This window comes from Saccopteryx bilineata, chromosome 1 (genome assembly GCF_036850765.1).
Source record: "Saccopteryx bilineata isolate mSacBil1 chromosome 1, mSacBil1_pri_phased_curated, whole genome shotgun sequence".
Classification (NCBI taxonomy): domain Eukaryota; kingdom Metazoa; phylum Chordata; class Mammalia; order Chiroptera; family Emballonuridae; genus Saccopteryx; species Saccopteryx bilineata.
In genome coordinates this window covers 373,654,171-373,677,597 of record NC_089490.1, presented here as the reverse complement: position 1 = coordinate 373,677,597, position 23,427 = coordinate 373,654,171, and the positions used below count along the sequence as shown (strand labels likewise).

General features: G+C 35.7%; 1 protein-coding gene across 3 annotated transcripts in view; it reads right to left on the bottom strand.

Annotated features, from left to right (window-relative positions):
• METTL15 (methyltransferase 15, mitochondrial 12S rRNA N4-cytidine) overlaps positions 1 to 23,427 on the bottom strand; it is a 197,550-nt gene that overhangs the window by 101,834 nt on the left and 72,289 nt on the right. For all 3 annotated transcript variants that reach the window (XM_066251169.1, XM_066251170.1, XM_066251168.1), the window contains one exon: positions 2,774 to 2,910. In XM_066251169.1, coding sequence (XP_066107266.1) covers positions 2,774 to 2,910 — 137 coding nt within the window. The remainder of the gene's footprint in view (positions 1 to 2,773; positions 2,911 to 23,427) is intronic.

The window sequence follows — 23,427 nt, the reverse complement described above, 5'->3', positions numbered from 1 at the left end:
TTAAATGATATATGAATTAAATATGCAAGTGTTTCCTTTTGAATGTTAAATTTATATAATTCAATGAGGTCAGATATTTTTCCGCTTTTTTTCCCCTACTTTCTCTAGCAGGATTAGTTATTAAAACTATGCTGGAATTGCCTGACCAGGTGGTGGCTCAGTGGATAGAGCGTTGGACTGGAATGCAGAGGACCCAGGTTCAAAACCCCCAGGTCGCCCGCTTGAGCACAGGCTCACCAGTTTGAGTGTGGGGCTGCTGGCTTGAGCACGGAATCATAGACCTCACTCTAAGGTCGCTAGCTTGAGCCCAAAGGTCTCTGTCTTGAAGCCCAAGGTTGCTGGCTTGAGCCCAAGGTCTCTGGCTTCAGCCAGAGGTCATTTGCTCTGCTGTAGTCCCCAGGTCAAGGCACATATGAGAAAGCAATTAATGAACAACTAAGGTGCTGCAGCATATTAATGCTTCTCATCTCTCTCCCTTCTTGTATGTCTGTCCTTACCTGTCCCTCTCTCTGACTGTCTCTGTCTCTGTCCAAAAAGAAAAAAACTATGCTGGACTCAATGTAATATAACTACAAATCTGGTCATGGTGCATTTTTCTAGGTACTGTAGTTACTTTTCTAATCACTTTTATGGTAATAACCTTTTCAAGTTTTAGAATTATTGAGTCAGTTTTAATAATTTATATTTTGCAAGGGCATCATTCATTTCATCTACATTTCATGTTCCACAGTTTTCAGTTATAATATCTTATGATTAAAGTATCTTGTATCTATGGTTGGTCTCCCTCAATTGTAATCGTATATTTTTGCTCTCTTTTTCCCCTTAACAATCAGGCTGAAAAGGAATTTTGCTGTTTTCAAACAATGACCATTTGAGATTTCTTTATCCTTTCTCCTTTTTTTCCCCCAGTTTCTTTGATTCTAGCTTCTATGTGTATCAACTCCTTCTTCCTAATTTATTTTATTTTATTTACTATGTTTGACAAAGGAAGTCTTTTGTTGAACTAAAATGTCTCAACAAGGTCTGAGCCAATGTAGTGTAATTTAATAAAATGAGATTATTAGGTGGCAGGTCAGAATACATGTACCAGGTCTATCTCTGTTAAGTCCTGGATGCCTTTTAAAAAATCATTTAATCCTATTTAGTTAATAGTTCCCACACCTGTGAACTGAAGAGAGACTACAGAGCCTCAAGATTCCTGTTAGATAAAAAATTACACCTGGTAAAACTGATAAACATTATTGAAAGAATAAGAGACCGTGGATTAAATAAACTCGGAATCATTGCCTTTTGAAACAATAGTATCTAAGAAAATTCAATTTATCTATGATACTGAAGTATAATGGAGAGCTATAATCATTCTATGAAGTTAAGGTCATAATCCAATGAACGATCAAGCTATTTCACAAACATGAATGTCCTACTACAAGATATTCTTAAAGAAAGTACATCTAAGTTACTCTGAAGAATGACAGTGAAATATTTTTAAAAAATAAAAGGTACCATGTCTATTAAACCACATCTTTATATAATTTCTTAGAAGAACATATCCTGGGATTAAAATAACCAGATACACCATAAACTTTGTAATCTTGCATACAAAAATTTATACATATACTTATTTTCATATTTATTCAGAAAATAAATCACACTGACAGATTTGTAAAGAGTTTGAGACCTGAGAGAGGTTGAAAAAGCTATTCCAAAACAGTAATCTAATTTTCTACCTTTCATCTGTGATTAAGCTTTTCCATGATCATACTTTTGCTCTTTCACCAAAGAGATCTTTTTATTGTTAGATATCATCAGTAATAAAAACTCTAGTTTACATCAAGTCAAAGGTCACCGGTTTGAAACCCTGGGCTTGCCGGGTCAAGGCACATGCGAGATGGAAGTACTATGAGTTGATGCTTCCTGCTCTCCCCACCCCCTTTCACTCTCTCTCTCTCTCTCTCCTCTCTCTAAAATCAATAAATAATATTTAAAAAAATAAATAAACAAACAAACATCAAGTCAAAACTTACCTTTGAAATTGTCATCAACTTTTTTTATTTCAGTTTCTGAAGCATGAGAAACAGAACAATTCCCTACTCCTGAAAATAGCCCTTCACACGGTATTTGGAGATAGTCATTTTAGCTCCCAGATCATTTTGTTTTTCAGGCTGATAGCCTTCATCAACACAGCTCATGAACATAATATACATAATACTAATTCTAAATTTATCTCTAAAGGAAGATGATTTCACCACTCATTAAGACAATATGTTTTAAAGTTCTATAGTGAAAGTTCACTAATTCTGACAGAGAAATAGAGGGCTCTAAATTTACTTGTGAATTTCAATAGTATTCAGAGAACACAATTCATTATGTTGATGTATGTGACCTCATGAATGCTGCAGAATTCTCACATACTTATTCACTCCACTAAATTCTTGAAAACTGTAACTCATACAATTCTTTTAAGAATTATTTTTTAAACTATGGGTTATTTGTCAAAATATTATTCATAGATGGATTTCAAAATATATTCAAATTTTAGCCAAAGCCATTTTTTATTTATTCTTATTAATTCAGAAATAATACATGCAGAATATCTATTTTAAGTGGTACTAAAACCATCATTTACATTAATTCTTTGGGGAAATAAAGAGCAGGAAATACGTAGCGGAAGAAAGCATAACATCAAACAAGGGAGAACAAATTCCAAGATGGTAAGCCAAGCTCTGTAAAATTCAGCACCCAAATGAAATAATTATACAAGAGTAATACTTACGGATACAGTTCTGAGAGTTGTTCAGCTATTGCACAAGCTGCTGGGTCTCTGTCTAAGGCATACAGAGTAATATCTGACTCTTTCTGCAGAATGGCTCTTGCATGTCCTCCTGAACCAAATGTCATATCTAGAAAAATCTAGCCAACACAGAAAGAGAAAATTATGACTTAGCATCAACAAAACTTATTCTACCTTAATTTCTAGAAGCACATAGATTTTTCAGAGATGACAGCAAGTACAAAAACAATTATAGTTGTTTGCCTAGAGTTGAATTTGTTACACAGGAGATCTGGATCAATATGAATGCTCAGTCCAACAGAACTGGTCAGAGGATCAGTAAAATGATCATCTCTGGCACAGGCTGGCCGATACCACACAAATTCACCTTCTGCTCCATAAGGTCTAACTGACCAAAGAATTGTGTTCTGCCAGCCTTTCAATGCTTTTCAACACCTGGATGGTAATGACATTTCCAACAATTTCTCATCATTTGGAGATGCCCTACAGTTCGTGTGGCTCACTTTATCTCAATTTCTCTAAATGCCTTATATTTAACACAAAGATATTCAAGAGTACAATAAAGAGCATACCTAACAATAAATGGCCACAGAAAAATCTTTAAAAATCTAACCTGTAAAATTGACAAATTAACAAATATGACTTAGAAAAAAAGCCTAAGGCTGAAGTCTAAACACTTGAGGTAAAATTTAGCTTTGCCAGTAGGCAGGTATATATCTTTGGGAAAGTCACTTAAAATTCCAATGTCTTTAGATTGCTCCAGAATTTAGAAAGAAAAAAAGGTCTAAACAAAAGATATCATCAATATCTACCAGACTGGTAGGTGACATATAGTTTCTCACTTAAATCAAGACACTGGTGAGAGTAAGCAACATGCCAGTAATAATTCTGCCAGGACAACAGGACACGATGTATAGAGAATATATCTTAAAATGCTGGGATCATTCTAGTTACACAGAAACTACACTGGATCTAAAACTACTCCTTGGTTATTTTATTTGGCCACACTACAAAGAAATATGTCACAGTTGGGCAAAACCCAGACCTGGACATTAAGAAACATATGAATGAACAAGTTAGTTGATTGTGGCTGATTTGGACATAAAGACACTCTCAACACAGCTCCTCAATATTATGCTCTCAATGTAATGCGCCTTTTCAATAAGCTTATTGATATTGTGAAAATAAAACCAATATACCAATACTAATACTGGAGACTATGACATATACATACACTATAAGCCAGACAGTTAAAAATATTTAAACATGTAGCTTTTTAAAAGTCCAAGAAGAAAAGTCCTTATAATGGATTGGAATATTTCCCTTCCCTGAACAATATAATTTATTTCAGGGGGAGTAATTAGAAACAAGGAATAATTATGCTTTGATTTTTTACTACCATGCTGAGTCCCAGCCTCTGATCAAATCCTCAGAAAACTTAGCCTACTATCTCTGAAGAATAATGTGGAGGAAGTCTTCTGAACAAAACTGAGAAGAAAAGGGATGTAAAATATCAGACACGTTAATGTGGTAAAAATGTGCAAGCTCTGCCTTTTTATATAAATGTTAGTATAACTTAACCTTGCACTTTTCATGGCTACACACATTTTTCACCATTTTAAACAGTAACTTTAAGACAATACTTAATGTCTTATTATTTGTATGGTTGTTAGGATTACACACTTAAATCTCAAGATTAAATAATCTCCTTCCCACTCTGTATCCTTATTTTATGCACCCACAAGTAGATAGAAATTTCCCACCATACTTTACCCCATTTGCAAAATCGCATAACTTAAATAACTTCTCAAAACAACCTTTTTTTTTTTTCTTTTTCTTTTTGCTATAGCCCAATATCAAGCCTAGTTATCACTCTGGATTTAAACAAAAAGTATATCAAATAAATAATTTGCATATGATTACTTTATCTCAAGCCAGGAAAGTCTCAATCAAGATTTAAAAGGAAAAATCTTCATCATTAAAAATATTCTGAAAAATGTGAGATGATTATAATTTACATGATTATTTTTTAATATATGACGATTATGTCCTTGGAGCTATACTGACAATCAAGGACATCTTTATAGAAGAAATAATCTATTATTATCAGTCAAGTATTACACACATAAAAAAGGGGGAGACAAATGGGGATTTATAAAACTACAATGGAACCCTACCATATGCCTTGGGTTAATAGGTGACTAAAGCCATCAGCTTTCATTTTAAAAATTGTAATATACATCGCTCATCAAATGTAATAGTGAATACCTAAGCATTACAATTGAAAAGGGAGCCAATTAGTTTTTCCCTTCTCTGGGGTCATTAACTTGACCCAAGACCACATTTCTTAATTTGTACAAGTTGATAATAAAAAAAGAGACTGGACAAACTTTTTGCATAGCAAATTTACATGAACAAATCTGAATGTTTTACAATAATTCTTTCTGGGTCTTATCTATACATATATTGAACTTTGTATCTTATGCTCCAAAAAAATATGAAATTCTTTATTTGAAATTACCTGATATAATTTATCTAAAAAGCCAAACCCATATTTGATACCAAGAGTTTACTCTGGTAATTTCACTTATTACCTGTATAAACCTGGCCAAATCATTTTAACTCTGTGAGCTTCAGTTGCTTCATCTAAGAAATGGGGGTAAATGTACCAGTCGAAGCAGCTGGCTGGATGTGGAGCTGCAGGAGGATGAACCCTCAATCACAGGGTTCTACCAGAGGTTTCCATGACCCTCTTTGGTCTCACAGGGTCTGTACAGGTTAGAACAAAAGGCATCTCAGGGAAACCTAAGTGTGCTAATTGGGGAGTGATAAGAAAAAGGGCTTCTGCATAGCTCTGGATGGTGTGTGTGTGTGTGTGGGTGTGTGTGTGGGTGTGTGTGGGTATGTGTGCGCATGTGCGCGCCAGGGATAGGAATGGACAACTGAGATTGATGGCTTCTCAGCACAAGGAGCTGGAACCTAGAATCAAAATGAAGGTGATTCAAAGAAAAAAATAAATAAAGTAGTATTTGATAGAGAGGATTCATAACTATAATTCTCTAACTTTGCCACCAATTTAATATTGTACTTTTGGTGCACAATAGTAAGTGTTTAGTATATATTTAGTGATGTGATATGGAAGAGTTCAGCCTGCAAGGTAAGTATGATAAAGATAGCAACACTCATTTGTGCTTTTGAATTCAGAAATATTCTTGAAGATATGACTCATTACGACAGAACCTTGTAAAATAGTCACAATACGTCCAACTTTTGAATCATTTAAAATCAGTATATTCCTAATATTAAAGAATAGAACTTTTCCAAAACATTAATAATGAATTACCACTATTATATAACTCTATAGCACCATGTTTTTACTTGCTGATCAATTCTTCTAACATTTCTTATTTTAGGTTATCTTTTTAAATCAAATACAACTAAATGACATTTTATCTCCCAAAGACTTCTAACTATCAAAGAAATGATTAGGTTCTACCTTTCCCCAGGATGAGTCACACTCGAATAGTTGAGTTATAGCTGTGGATCTGATATGGACCAGGGACAGGTGCAGAATTTCAGAACTCAAAAGGCTAGAACAGACTATTTATTCCACCTCCTCATTTTACTTATGAGGAGACCGAGGCCCGAAGAGGGCAGCTGATAGCTAGCTGAGAGCAAAGCTAATACTAAAACCCAGCTCCTGTGATCTTCCCACTCCATCTCATAATACTCCCCCACTGAAATTATATAATTGCACTGAAATAAAAACAATTGTTCTTTGCAAAAGTATAATATGAACATAGATAGATGTGGAACTTTGTCCCTTTTTCTAAATTTATTTTTCAATTATATTTGACATACATAATATTAGTTTCAGGGGTACAACATAGTGATTAGACATTTATATACCTTATGAAGTCATCATCCCATACAAAAGATCCTAGTTCAATTCCATTATTACACATCGCTCTGTCTTTCTACAATATACCTAGCACTACATTTTCATCTCTTGAATGTGGTACTTTAAGACTTCATCAAGCAATCTGATCAAGCCCAAGATCACCCTGCACACACTAGATAATTAGACAATCTTTTCCCCAATCGAGCAGTTCTAATTGTTGAAATTTTCACACTGGAACAACACTGTTAAAATTGTACATAAAAACATTTTTAGCCATGAACAGTACGAGGGCAGATCTTCAAATTTCATTTTTCTAATGTTGATTAGTCATTTCCAATCTGTGCAAGATTTTTAATAGTAAGTTCTCATCTGAATTTGGAAACAACATAGCCTGATCTCACTTTAAAATTTCTTCCTATTTTCTTTTCTGGCAATCACTAATTTTGAATTTTTAATAGTAAAGTATTTTTGAAAGTATTTTAAACTTCATCTATTTGCAACTACTAGTTCCATTTTGAAATACTAAAATGTCTCAGCTATGGGATATACTGAACTCTGTATTCTTTTTTCTGGCAATGATTAAATTAAAATATATGTTATTAATTAATAATCTGTATATTTGCTGACCATTCAGTATAGTTATGGGCCTTCCAGTTTGGTAGGGAAGTTTAGACAGGTACACAAATAATGACTAGTAAAAAGAAATCAGCAATGTAAGAAAGGCATATATAATATTTATTAAGGTATAAAAATGTAGATATTTATTTTAATGGGTGATGAGGTAGATGAAATAGAAATAGGTTATAATTCGGCTGGGCCCTGAAGGCTGGGCAGAACTCAGGACTCACCTTTCTTTTCACTCTCTCTTATTTTCCAGATCCAGAGAGTTACCAGGTGCTGTTAATTGTACCATACAAATACGTCTTGAGTCTTCCCAACCCCATTTTTAATTCAGATCCCCATATTCTTTGCTTTGCTATTGCCATAGGCTCACAATTCTTGTCCATGACTGTAATCTCATTTCTAATTCTTCTTGTTACACAACTAACAGTGTAGCCTTTCTAAAATAAAAGTGTATATGTAATAACCCTATTTAAACCCCCCTCACAGGTTTACAAAGCTCCATGATAGAGTCTAGATTTCCAGGCATAATGGATAATATTATTTATATTCTGGCCACAGCATTTCTTTCCAACATCACCTCTCATGACTCTGAGATACAAACTTGACAAAATTTTCTCTAGCCATACAGAGAGGTATGTGCAATTATCAAACATGCCAAACTGCCTCATGCGTCTCTCCTTTTTTGACTTATTCCATCTCTCTTTCAACCTTTCTTTTCAATTATGAGAATCCTAATGTGTCCATAGCTCTAGTCTAAGAGTTGGAAACAAAAGAGCAGGCCCAAACAGACTTGGCCCCTATGTTCATTTCAGCATGGAGGTCTTAGCATCTTTAACACACTGTTCTTTCTAAAATACAAAATGCCCTAAACATCTTTGTCCCAGCTGCCAAATAATACATGACATATTAAACACAACCAATAAATATCTGCTGAATAAATAAATAAAAACAAAGAATTAAATCTTAGCAAAGGCATTGGCACAGAAAAGGATACATCATGTATAAAGAAAGCCACTTGGGCTGAAATCCAGGACTTATTAAAATAAGACAGTGGAAAGGAGAGAAAAAAGAAACGGAGAAATTAACAACTTTCTATGTGCCAGATACCTGTTATTTCTTGTGGTATGTTCCCTATTGTCATCCATCTAGTAGCCCTGTGAGACAGACAAAGTAGAAAATAATGCTGGAAAGAATGTGAAGTCAAACTGTGGTAGTCTTAAAAGGCCAGGATAAGTAATTTGCATCATATTTTCTAGATAATAAACAGTTTCTAGGACTTCTTTTTTTAAGTACAAGAAACAGTGTAACTGCCAACAGTATTAGATAGATGGTAGGATATAAGGGCATAGCAGTGAACTGATGCAGACCATGGAGGTAAGGGGACATAAAAGCCTGAACTGGCAACTTGAATGAAGAGTAATAAAAACAATAATAATGCATGGTACATTTATTGAATGCTTACTCATGCTAAACATAATGCTAAACATTATATCTGCAACATTCATTCATTTTACACAGTCATAAACACACGCACACATGTACACACACACATATATACAGTTAACTAACTGTCATTCTCAAATCCACACTGAGGCAAGTTACTATTTTACTACTACTTTACAAAGGAGAAAGGGTAGGTATAAAGAGGGTTAGGTAAATTGTCTTAAGCACAGGTAATGATAGAGGTAGATTTTAAAAATAATTTTGTCTCAACCCTGCTTTACTTTTTTAAATATAATTTTATTTTGGAAATTAAATTTAATGGGGTAACATCAATCAATAGGTTTCAGGTAAACATTTCTGTATCATTTGAACTGGTGACTGTGTTGTGTACCCATCACTCAAAGTCAGATCATTTTGTACCACTGCATATTTGTCCCTCATTATTCCCCACCCACATCACACTTCATCTTTATGTCCATGAGTCTCAGTTTTATATCCCACCTATGTGTGAAACCATGTAGTTCTTAGTTTTTACTGATCTATTTCACTGAGCTTAATATCCTCAAGGTCCATCCATGTTGTTGTAAATGGCACTATGTCATCATTTCTTATGTAAGATGATGAGTAGTATTCCATTGTATATAGGCACCACAACTTTATCCAAACCTCTATCAAGGGACACTATGGTTGTTTCTATGTCTTGGCCACTGTGAATAACGCTATGATGAACATGGGGACACGGGGGTGTATGTGTCTCTGCGCACCAATGTTTTTGAGTTTTTGGGGTATACCCCCAGTAGGGGGCTTGCTGGGCCATGTGGTACTTCTATTCTTAATTTTTTGAGGCACCACCATACTTTCTTCCGTGATAGCTGTACCAGTTTACTTCCCACCAGCAGTGAATGATGGTTCCTTTTTCTCCATAGCCTCTCCCACATTTATTATTACCTGTTTTGTTGATAACAGTCAATGTAACAGGTGTGAGGTGGTACCTCATTGTAGTTTTGATTTGCACTTCTCGAATAGCTAGAGAAAATGAGTATCTTTTCACATATCTGTTGGCCATTTGTGTGTCTTCTTGGGAGAAGTGTCTGTTCAGCTCCTCTCCCTGTTTTTTAATAGGACTGCTTGCTTGTTTGCAGCTGAGATTTGTGAGTTCTTTATGTATTTTGGATATTAACTCTTATTGGAGCTGTTTTTTGTAAATATTATCTCCCATTTGGTTGGCTGTTTGCTTTGTACTGAAAACTACAAAGGATTTTTGAAAGAAATTAAAAAAGACACAATGAAATGGAAAACTATTCCATGTTCAGAGATGGGAAGAATCAACATAGTTAAAATGGCCATATTACTCAAAGCCATATACAAATTTAATGCAATCCCCATTAAAAACCCAATGTCATCTTTTAAATAAATAGAACAAAAATATCACCAGGTTTGTATAAAACCAAAAGAAAAACCAACCAACCAAACAAGCAAAAACCCCAATGGCCAAAGCAATCCTGGGAAAAAAGAATTAAGCCAGAGGTATCATACTACCTAACTTCAAATTATATATACTTTGTGGCCCTGGCCGGTTGCCCCACAGTGTGGAAGTCCAAGGTTCAATTTCCAATCAGGGCACACAGGAGAAGCGATCATCTGCTTCTCTATCTCTCCCCTTTCTCTTTTTTTTTTCTCTCTCTCCCTTCTCCTCCCATAGCCATGACTCATTCAAGTAAGTTGGCCCTGGGCGCTGAGGATGGCATCATGGCCTCATCTCAGGTGCTAAAACGGCTCAGTTGCTGAGCAATGGACCAGTGGCCCCAGATAGGCAGAGCATCACCACATAGGGGACTTCCCAGGTGGTACTGGTCAGGGTATATGTGGGAGTCTGTCTCTGCCTCTCCCCTCTCAATTAATAACAAAAAAATAATTATACTTTCTCTTGTTTTTTTTATAGAGGTAGAGACTAGATGTGGTGAGTGGAGAAGTGAGAGAAATAAAAAATAATCACAAAACATGCTATTTGGGTGATTAAGAAGATATCATTTATTGTGCAGTTAGTATGTGTCAGCACTCACTATGCCATACACTTTAAACACTTGATCTAATTTAATTCTTACAACAGCCTATTTGATAAATAACATAATCCATTTTACAGATAAGTATGCTGGAGCTATTTACTTAGGAAAACATGAAGTGGTGCTACAATTAGAGATATAGGTAGAAATAAGATAAGCATTTCTCTTCCCTCCCTTACACACTGACCCCCACCCCCCAATTAGTGTTAGCAAGGACAAGAAGAAACTTATCCCTCCAGAAGAGAGAAAACTAAAAGTGTGAGAAGACACAGGCAACTTGATGGGGAGAACAAAGAGTTTTCAAACTTTCACTTGGGAATAGAATAACTTTTGCAGTAAAATTGAAGCAATGAAATAAAGGCATTACTGAGAGAAAAAGGTTTTGCAGAAAATAAATAGTGAAAAAAATTAAAATGCACAAATGTAATAGCATGAATCCATAGTAAAAGTAAGAAGATTGATTTCCAAAAATGTTAAAAGAATGTTAAATTCTAATTATATATTTAAAATTTCATCTTAATCTAAAACATAGATATATTTTTAAAAACACTAAGATAAATAACATTCATTATATATGCACATTATTCCGTCTTTGGGAAAACTGTATATATTTACCAAAAGCAAAGGGGAGGCAAATGTTAACAGAGATGAGCTAGTTATTCAGACATGGTATGGTATATATATATATATATGAGTATGGTATGATATAATACGATGGATATTTACACAAAAAGTTACTAAAGCTTTCTGTTCCATGATCATCAAAATGTTTACAATGCTAAGGTTAGCTGCTGTTCTACCACTGTGTACTGAATCACTCAAGACTATCACTGACTTCTCTCAAGCTTACTAATCTTTTCTGCCTAATCTATTGACAAGTAGACATTTGTCACACTGATGCATTTGCAGACCTGAAATAAATTAGAACATGTAACTGTGAACATAGAGGGCCATCAACCTTATGGTCAGCTAACACTCTGAACAAATATTTTTCCTACCAAACCAAATTTATTATTGCCTTGTCAAGTTCTATAGAGTATCTGTCTGCTATGTGCTTATTTTGTTTAATTTGTAACTATTACACAGGATTATATCATATAAAAGGAAAAAAATCAAACAAACAAAAGTTATACCACAAACAAAACAATCAATGCATTGCAAAAAATTTATCTCTTTTCCCATTTTATCAAGAGCATAGTGTTACTATGACTCATTCTGCTTAAATTCTGCAAACATTTGATCTTTTCTTTAAAATTGATTTTTAAGGAGAGAGGAAGGGAAAGGGCCAGAGACAGAGAGAAAGAGAAACATCAATTTGTTGTTTCACTTATTTGTGCTGTCACTGGGTGGTTCTTATATGAGCCCTGACCAGGGAACCCACAACCTCAGCATGTTGGGATGATGCTCTAACCAACTGAGCTACCTGGCCAGTGTCTGCAAACACATCATCTTGTACGTTAAATTCTATCTTATTTACAAAAGAAATCTTTATTTGTCAGAACAAAACTCATTTTTTTTCTCCTTATAAAATATGTTCTTCAATTATATGAAATAATTGGAGTTTACCTTTCTTAGTAATGAGTAGCTTTTACTCTTATCTGTACCACAGGATGACTGTCAATCATAAGTTCCAGCCATGTACAATAGAATGCCACTTGATCAGCTTGTAGGTACAATGGCTGAATTAACACAAATAGCTAAAACTAGTATGGCATGGCTGGTCTCATGAAGCTTACTTTCACAGAGCTCTCTGGCTGAGACAATGCCAATCTGTCAACATCTTTTTTTCATAACAAAGTCAGTTTTTATCTATACTCCAAGAAACACATACCACATATTCTGGACAAAATTTCCCATGAACACATTATATAACTAACTACTAAGAATGACAAACAGGTATTTTCCTCTAAGAGTTATTAAACATATACTATACTTAATAGTACTTGGAAAAATAATGCAATCATTTAATTAATGTGTTCTGCAAATGCTCTGTGATTTTTTAATAGTAGGGGTGTGGCACAAATCATTTTACTGATAGTGGCTTCGGTTTGCCAGTATTTTGTTTAGTATTTTAGCATCTGTATTCATTAGAGATATTGGTCTGTAGTTTTCTTTCTTTGTGCCATCCTTGCCAGGTTTTGGTATGAGGGTTATGTTGGCCTCATAAAATGTGTTTGGAAGTATTGCTTCTTCTTCAATTTTTTGGAAGACTTTGAGTAGAATAGGAACCAAGTCTTCTTTGAATGTTTGATAGAATTCACTAGTATAACCATCTGGGCCTGGACTTTTATTTTTGGGGAGGTTTTTAATAGTTTTTTCTATTTCCTCCCTGCTGATTGGTCTGTTTAGGCTTTCTGCTTCTTCATGACTCAGTCTAGGAAGGTTGTATTGTTCTAGGAATTTATCCATTTCTTCTAGATTGTTGTATTTGGTGGCATATAATTTTTCATAGTATTCTACAATAATTCTTTGTATATCTATGATGTCTGTGGTGATCTCTCCTCTTTCATTTTGGATTTTATTTATTTGAGTCCTGTGCCTTTTTTCCTTGGTGAGTCTTGCCAAGGGTTTGTCAATTTTGTTGATCTTTTCAAAGAACCAGCTCCTTGTTTTATTGATTTTTTTCTATAGTTTTTCTGTTCTCTATTTCATTTATTTCTGCTCTGATTTTTATTATCTCCTTTCTTCGGCTGGTTTTGGGTTGTCTTTGTTCTTCTTTTTCTAGTTCCTTAAGGTTTGAAGTTAAGTGGTTTACTTCGGCTCTCTCTTGTTTGTTCATATAGGCCTGAAGTGATATGAACTTTCCTCTTATTACTGCTTTTGCTGCATCCCAGAGATTCTGATATGTCGTATTGTCATTTTCATTTGTCTGTATATATCTTTTGATCTCTGCGCTTATTTCTTCTTTGACCCATTCATTTTTTAGAAGTATGTTGTTTAGTTTCCACATTTTTGTGGGTTTTTCCCCCTCTTTTTTGCAGTTGAATTCTAGTTTCAAGGCTTTATGATCAGAAAATATGCTTGGTACAATTTCAATTTTTCTAAATTTGCTGATATTGTCTTTGTGGCCCAACATATGGTCAATTCTTGAGAATGTTCCATGTACACTAGAGAAAAATGTGTACTCTGTCGCTTTGGGATGAAGTGTCCTGTAGATGTCTATCATATCCAGGTGTTCTAGTGTTTCGTTTAAGGCCACTATATCTTTATTGATTCTCTGTTTGGATGACCGATCTAGAGCCGTCAGCAGTGTATTGAGGTCTCCAAGTATGACTGTATTTTTGTTAGTTTTTGTTTTAAGGTCAATAAGTAGCTGTCTTATATATTTTGATGCTCCTTGGTTTGGTGCATATATATTAAGGATTGTTATGTCTTCTTGATTCAACTTCCCCTTAATTATTATGAAATGACCATTTTTGTCTCTGAGTACTTTTTCTGTCTTGTAGTCAGCATTATTAGATATGAGTATTGCTACGCCTGCTTTTTTTTGGGTGTTGTTTGCTTGGAGTATTGTTTTCCAGCCTTTCACTTTGAATTTGTTTTTATCCTTGTTGCTTAGATGTGTTTCTTGTAGGCAGCATATAGTTGGATTTTCTTTTTTAATCCATTCTGCTACTCTGTGTCTTTTTATTGGTAAGTTTAATCCATTTACATTTAGTGTAATTATTGACACTTGTGGGTTCCCTACTGCCATTTTATAAATTGCTTTCTGTTAGTTTTGTATCTAGTTTGATTCTTCTCTTTTGTTTTTCTATCATTTGTTTTTGTTTGTTTGTGTTCCATACTTCTTTCCTCTGTTGCTACCTTTTTTAAGTCAAGTGTTTTTGTGGTGGTTTTTTCAAGGGTGGTTACCATTAAATAATGAAAAGGGTACCTACCATATTCATTGTAGTACCCTATCTTATAAGTATTTCTGCACTTCATCGTCCTTTGCTACTGTTAATCTCCATCCTCTCCCCCCTTTTTTTCCTTTGTTGTCACAGTTTAAGTTTGGTTTTATTGTGTTCTTGGTGGAGCTGTTACTTGTGGTGTTGTTTTCTTTTGTTCTTTGAATCTGGTTGGAAAACCCCCTTTAGTATTTCCTGGAGTGGGGGCTTTCTGTTGATAAATTCTCTCATCTTTTCTATATTTGTGAATGTTTTTATATCTCCTTCATACTTGAAGGATAGCTTTGATGGGTATAGTATTCTTGGCTGAAAGTTCCTCTCTTTCAGGACTTTAAATATTGGGGTCCACTCTCTTCTAGCTTGTAGAGTTTCTGCTGAGAAATCTGATGATAATCTAATAGGCCTTCCTTTATATGTTGTACTCTTCTTTTCCCTGGCTGCCTTGAGAATTTTTTCTTTGTCATTGGTTTGTGTCATCTTTATTATGATGTGCCTTGGAGTGGGTTTGTTGGGGTTAAGAAAACTCGGTGTTCTGTTTGCTTCTTGAATTTGAGGCTTTAGTTCTTTCCACAGGCTTGGGAAGTTCTCGTCTATTATTTGTTTGAGTATATTCTCCATTCCATTTTCTTTCTCTTCTCCCTCTGATATACCTATTATTCTTATGTTATTCTTTCTGATGGAGTCAGACAATTCCTGTAGGGCTTTCTCGTTTTTTATTATTTTTGAGTCTCTTTCTTCTTCTCTCTGTTGTGCCTCAAGTTGTTTGTCTTCTATTTCACTAATCCTATCCTCAATCTGGGCTGTTCTGTTAGCTAAGCTTGTTACCTCGTTTTTCAGCTCGTGAATTGAGTTTTTCATTTCTGTTTGATTTGTTTTAATAGTTTCAATTTCCTTGGTAATATATACTTTGTGTTCATTGAGTTGTTTTCTGATCTCCCTATATTGCCTTTCTGTGTTTTCTTGTATATCTCTGAGTATTTTTAAGATTTCTATTTTAAATTCTCTGTCATTTAGCTCCAAGGCTTCCAATATGTTAAGTCTTTTCTCCATAGATTTTTCCACATCTATTTGTATTACCTCTCTTTCTTTTGTATCCATAATATTCGATTTCCTCTTTCTTATTGGCATCTGAGGGTGGTCTTGTTGATAGCACTAATTAGAATTAATAAAGAGTAAAAAGTAAAAAAAAAAAAAAAGGTAAAACACCCCACAAAAAAAAACAGTAATAATTTATTATTTCCCCCTTTTTTTCTTTCTTCTCTTTCCCTCCTCTCCCCTCCTCAGGGAAATATCATGCCTATAATGGAGAGCCTGATTTGGGGTGAAGAGTTCAAGGGGCAAAAAAAGGGAGTAGGGATCTACTAAATGCAAAAAAAAAAAAAAAAAAGGAAGAAAATTTTAGACAAGCATAAGATGATTTGCTTGTAAGTGATGGTCAACTAAGAGATATAATGAGAGGGATAAGAGGGAACCAGAAAAAAGGACCAAAAAAAGAATAATAAAGAAGAAAAAAATAAAAATAATAAGTAAAAATCTGTTGTATTAAGTGGAGCGAAGACTAAATACAATGGAGACCTTGGGTTGGGAGGACCCAAAATGCCACAAAAATAAACAAACAAGAAAAAAACAAAAACAAAAACAGAGAAATAAAGCCAAAAAAAGCCTTGAGTCCCAAATTAACTAATTTGTTCGTGAATGAGGATTAAATGGGAGGAAAGTAAAATGAGAAAAGAAAAAACGAATAGAAAGGAAAAAATAAGAAAAAGAGAAAAACAAAGGAAGAAATAAAAAAGGAAGAGAAAAAAACAAAATAAAGCAAATAAAAAAAAAAAACAAAAGAGGAGAGTGAGAGTTAAGTGTTTTGGAGTATAACCTTAAAGGAGGGTGAGGATGAAGAAGAGAAATAAAATGTAACAGTTATGGGTAGTGTAGTTCAAGAAAAGGGAAGCATAAGATGGGCAGAGAATAGAAGGACCGAGGTGGAGGAAATAAAGGCAAAAAGATAGAAGAAACAAACAACAACAACAAAAAAATTAGTGGAACAAGTTGTAAAGTCTGTGGATTTTTCTTGATTTTGAGAGGTTAACTTCTTCCTTTTTCTTTTCTCTCCCTCTTCCTGGTCGGTGACTCTGTACCCCAGGCTCTGCCCCTGTGTCACTCTTAGGTAGGGATTTGCAGTTGATGGGATTCTATGGCAATGTCATATAATTGGCTTTAGTCTTGCTGGTAGTCAAGGCTTGTTGGCGTTTGCAGGGTCCAACGATGAGAGAGTTTGCTTTCCTGGATTCTCTCTCCTAGTCCCCCCTTTCTGAATTAGCAGCCTGGTGATCCAGCTATAAGGCTACAACTGCTTCTGCCTGGCGAGTAAGAGGCTCAAAGAGCTGGGAAATCCCCACTCAGTGCAAGGCTTTGGGAAAGGCTCTGGCAGTCAGGGCCTCCAGTGTAATCAGGCGGGGGTGGGAGTCAATTGTTGTCAAGGTGACTGTTCAGCGCCTAGCATTCAGTTGGACCTCTCAACCCAGGCTTTCCACACTTTGTAGCCTGTTTTGGCTGGGAAGAAGAGGCACTAGTCTCTGCTTGCAACTAATGTAGTATAGATCTTATTATCTGCCAAGTCCCTCTTGTTAGCGTTTATCCCTGAATATGGAGGCTCTATCAATCAGAAGTTGCCCCCGCCCCTTTAGCGAGAGGCACTAAAAAATATCACGCCTCTTGTCTTGGGTCGCTGAACTGAGAGAGATCTTATCAATTAGAACCAAGGGTGCGCAGATTTCATGGGTTAAGCTAATTTCAGTGATTGGGTCGCAGCTGTGCTCCCGAAGGTATTTTAGGCTGCCTGCGCGCGCCCCTCCCCCAACGCTTGATTGTTAGCTTGAATGGCTGGGTGAGGTGCCCCGCCCACAGAGAGAATCTCCCAAGTAGAAGACCACCCTGGTGCCTCTCCTGCTCGCCTTGCCGCTGGCGGCTGAATCGCACTAGGCGCAGGATAATGGGGCACCCTGGGTGTGCGGGCCAGTAAGGCGCTCTGGGCGTGTGGAATGCCCAGGGCACGCGCGCGAATGGGGTGCTCCGGGCACCGGTGGCTGGCGACTCTCACTCGCAGTGCGCGGGCCGCTGGGAACGTTAGCGGTGCTCGCTCTGCAACCAGACCGGGCGCGCACGGGCGGCTGCTCGCGGCTCCCGAGTGTGGGCGGTGCTCGCTCTGCAACCGGACCGGGCACGCCGGTGGCTGCTCGCGCTCCGGAGTGTGGGTGGTGCTCGCTCTGCAACCGTACCGGGCTCGCGCCCGCGGCTGCTCGCGGCTCCCGAGTGTGGGCTGACTCACCACAGGCGCACTACCTCGCGGCTTGAATGAACGTCGCTGCGGTAGCTTCCTCCACACCCTCGTCTCTCAGATTCAAGTGATAACAGTCCTTTCGCTTTCAGTTTGTGTGGAACTCCGGAATGCTCCGAGGATAAATTTTTCTGTTTCTAGTTGATAAATTTGTTGTGATTTAGGGGAGATCTGTCGGACGCGCTGCTCACGGCGCCATTTCCGTGATGTCACTGCTTGATAGTGGCTTCAACATGGTTCTAATGTTAAATTTTTATCAGCATTAAAATAAAACCATTGATGGTAAAATTTTCTATTACTTGGTCTTCAAATGACATCATTTTTACAAAATCATAGCAACCAGTATATGTAACTATTAGTGTCCCATCCATTATGTGTATATATGTGTGTGTCTGCAAATGGGTATGTACATGAATACTGCATGTGTATAAGGGCAGGTGATTAGAAACTTCAATATTCTTTACCTTGTTTTAATATATGAATCAACTTTGGACAAGTTTCAGACTCAGTATAGGAAACACTACACCACTATGTAACCTTTGTGTGGAAATATTAGAAAGTAAAATTTCAGGAGAAACAGTTTCATAGGCAAGTAAGAGGGAAAACAATAAAGATAGTGTCTTTAAAATAATTCAAAATAATTAGAAGAGGTAGGATCAATGAAATAACTAAATAACTAATACTTTCAAGTGCAATATTAAGGAAAAGACAAGATATAAATGAGACAGCAGGATGTAAAAGAAAGAGACTGATGGTCAAAATATCTGGTTTCTGGTCCAGAATTTATGAGTTAATTTCCATAATAGTTGAGAAAGTTATTTAATCACTAAATTAAATTAATATATAAATAAGAGTAATCTCCATAATGTGAGTGAAGCTCATCAAATCAGTTAAAGGGCCATAAGAGCAAAACCTAAGATTTCTTACAATAAAAAGATATAAAACCTCAAGACTACAGCATTAATCCTTGCATAAGATTGCAGACTGCCACCTGGCCAGGCGGTGGTGCAGTGGATAGAGCGTAGGACTGGAATGCAAAGGAGCCAGGTTTCGAAGCCTCAAGGTCACCAGCTTGAGTGCAGGCTCAGCTCATCCGGCTTGAGGGCAGGCTCACTAGCTTGAATGCAGAGTCGCTGGCTTGAGAAATGACCCCATGGTCGCTGGCTTCAGCTCAAAGGTCGCTTGCTTGAGTAAGGGGTCACTCACTCTACTGTAGCCGCCCCCCCCCAAGCACATATGAGAGAGCAATCAATTAACAACTAAGGTGCCACAAGAAAGAATTGATGCTTCTCATCTCTCCTCCTTCCTGTCTGTCTGTCCCTATTTGTCTCTCTCTCTCTCTCTGTCCAAAAAAAAAAAAAAATTGCAGATTACCATCTGCCCTACAGATTTCAGACTTGACATCCCACATAAATTCATAGCCATTTCCTTAAAATAAATCTCTTAACGTATATGTATATAATCTATTGATTCTGGTTTTCTGGAGTACCCGGACTATCACAAATACTGCCTAAATGTCTGAAACAATAACTAGAACAAAATAGAAACTCCAGATGTAGATTTCCAGCAATGCTATGCACATAACAGGTGATAACATTTGTTAAATATAGATGAATAAATACAATGTGGGGCAGAAGTAGATTTAGAGTTGTTTGAATTGAAAATAAAACAATAATTAAATAATAATACAAGAATAAACTCTCTTTGTGGACGCACAACTGTAAATCTACTTTTGCCCAACCTGTATATGGGTTAGTTGCAGAAAATAGAAAATCTTTAAAATCCTTAATGAAATCATTATCTGTTCAGGAAAAGCTGTTCAGATAAACTTTAGACTGGTATTAAATGAGGATCTTATTGAATTTGTATAGTGTTATTAAAATTCACTGAAGTTAACTGAAATTAGTGCTAATAATTTTATTTAATTTGTATCTAATATTCGATATCAGCTTTTTTTAGGTGCTCTTTACCATGAAAATTAGTTCAGTAGAGTCCTAATACAATGTTGCTAAAACCACATGGGTGCAGTCAAGCACACTGAAAATGGGGTTAGTAATGGGAGTCCATTAGGAAAGGATCTCTATCTGACCTTGGAAATGTCATTTAGAAAGTGCGTCAATACTGTCATATGGCACAAAGAGTTAATTTGTATGAAAATAATTTGTACACTGTAGATCACCACACAAATATTACTTGGCCATGAAATATTTTATGGTGACAATTGCATGACATCTAATTCTGTCTCACATGTGTTGAAAAATACTGTCAAAACACAAGATCAAAAACCAGAGAATTAAGCCAAGTAGTCAAAAGTATTTATTATCTATTATATATATATATATATATATATATATATATATATATATATATAGTATTTTTCTGAAGCTGGAAACGGGAAGAGACAGACAGACTCCCACATGCGCCCGACCGGGATCCACCCGGCACGCCCACCAGGGGCAACGCTCTGCCCACCAGGGGGCGATGCTCTGCCCCTCCGGGGCATCGCTCTGCCGCAACCAGAGCCACTCTAGCGCCTGGGGCAGCAGCCAAGGAGCCATCCCCAGCGCCCAGGCCATCTTTGCTCCAATGGAGCCTTAGCTGCGGGAGGGGAAGAGAGAGACAGAGAGGAAGGAGGGGGGGTGGAGAAGCAAATGGGCGCTTCTCCTATGTGCCCTGGCCGGAATCGAACCCGGGTTCCCTGCACGCCAGGCTGACGCTCTACCGCTGAGCCAACCGGCCAGGGCTGAAAAAATAATTTACAAGCCTGAAAGTCTCACGATAACAGGTCTACCACCTGTTGAGCTGGACTCCACTGGGAAGCTCCAAAGCCCAGATCATGGTCCTGGCTCTTGAACAGTCCATGAAATCTGTATTGTGTGTCTCCTATTCTTCCTCTGATTTCAAAAAGTATGGTTGGACTACTTGAAGCAATAACTGAAAGTAATATGAGTATTTCAGAATTACAGTGGTATTTAAACACCAAATACAAGCATATTGCAGGAATCATTCTGGTTTCTAAACAGCAGTGTAACATGTAAATGACTATACGTATATTTTTAAACACAAGGACTATATTATGATAGAATAAAAAGAGAATGATTTCTTAACCAGAAATTATAAATTGCTATAACAGAGGGGAGCTAGTCTTTCCTATATACTTTTCTTCTCTTTTAAAGTGGTTCTTCTGTTATTTCTCCTAAACAACAACAAAAAACATCCAATACTTTTGATTCATTCTAAATTAAATCATCTTAGATCATTCCTTCTGGATTTAAGGAGAAAACATTATTAAACTAGACAAAAAGTCAATTTTTCTAATCATTCTTTCAACCTTCATCGAAAATTAAACTCCTGCCCGCAATTTTCTATTTCCAATTTTAGATTTATGTTGCAATAAACATGACTCCAATTAAGTTGATAATCACTTAAAGCCTGGAAATCTTTTAATAATGTCAAGTTGTGTATTCCAGAAGGTGTTATCATTTATTGTCAGGCAATGTCATTCCTGTGTTTATAATGTAAGTACCAAGCCTATTTATTTGATATAATGTTAAGAGCAGATAACACTACATAAGACATAATCTTTGAATAAATACTTTATCCTGAAAAGACATACAAATATACAATTAAGAAAAGAATTTAGTTGCTTTGTCTGTTTTAAGTAAAACATAATATCCAAAAAAACTGATTACCTGGCTAATCATTATAAAAAAAATCTTTAAACATATCAACACTGACATACCAAACAGGTCAAGAACAGGCTAATGAAAAGCAATAAATATTTAAATATTAGCCCAGATCAAAAAAACTCTTACTCTTTCTAGAAGGAGAAAATTAGGCAGAAACAACCAGCACCTTCTGTTAATTAGTTAAGATATTTTACTGTCAGACCACAATGTTAACTTGTATCTTCTGACTATTAGTTTTTGCAATATGCTTAAAAATAAATCAACCTTGACTTTCACAAGTTTATCTAATTTCAGAGATGCAATTGTTGTTACTTTTTAAACTACATCTTTGTCAAAAGAACTCTTCTATTATATACCACCGTTTGTGTTATTTTTGTACTTGGAGGTCATAATTAAACAGTAGAATACTGCCCACAAAACCTAAAATGTACCACAGATTTAAATCCACATATCATTTCTATGAATAGATTAAGTTCTAAAAAGACTATTATTGATTAACTATTCTAGTAAAAACATTTTAAATAAAAAGATACAGGCACTGAAAGTTAAATTTATGTTAATATAATGCATAAATAACATTTAGGTATATTTTACCTTTTCAAATCTCTAGTCCACTTTTTTTCTAAGTCTCCCAATTTCAATTAATTATTGAATTCTCAGGAATATCCCACAAAGTACAAAAGAAACCCCTAAACCTATAACTAAGGGTGAGGAGCCATTTGAATTATCCTGATACCCAAACCAGACAAAGACATTCTAAGAAAACTTACACAAATTTTATCAACTTATACAGACTAAATGTTTGCTTTAAAATTTTAGATGAAACTTTAAATAAAAGCATTATCACCAATTTTAAATTATACAGGCAATTGTGACAACATTCATGCTGGTTCAGTTCTATAAGACAAGTTATAACTTCAGGGATAACTTTAAAGTATAAATCTTATGATAATAATATAAAAGAAGCTCCACTTGCTCCTGGGAGATATATAGCATCTGTCTGCTGTCAAGCAAAGTTATTTGTAGAATCGGTGTTATAGCTTCATTATATAATTAATGTAAATTAAAGTCTAGGATAATGCTCATTAGAGCCAGTCTACATCTATTACTTTGAACAAGATGTAACTAAAGCAAATGAGCTAAGTATAGCAAATATTGCCTTAATCCATCACATAAATTGTTAAAAGTTCACTTAATTTTGTTAATAAATGCTTTAATTTGTATTAATTCACATTATAAGTCTATCTAATGTAAACACTAATTCTGCCTCTTCTGTCATAATCTTTATCCAGGTATCCAAATACATGCAATTCAATATATAATTACTAACATTTCCTGTATAAGCATCATGTGAAGCTCTTTATATAAATATGTGCCTACATGGTGACTCTAGGCAAGTCATTTTACCTCTCCAGGCCTTAATTGTCTCAATAATAAAGCAAGAAAATTAAAACTTTAAAATGTTCACTTCAAGCTCAAATACTCTGTAATTCTAAAATAAATAGGATCTAAACATGTACAAATTAGATCTTCTTTGAATTTTTTATACAGTTAAAATAGGCTTTAAATAACTCTATTATAACACACTAGAAAGCCCGGTGGTCATACGAAATGACTGCTGTTCTAGATATTATAAATTGTAATTAAAATGATTTGTGCAAAGGTGTCTGCTAATTCAAACTGAATTACCCAGGG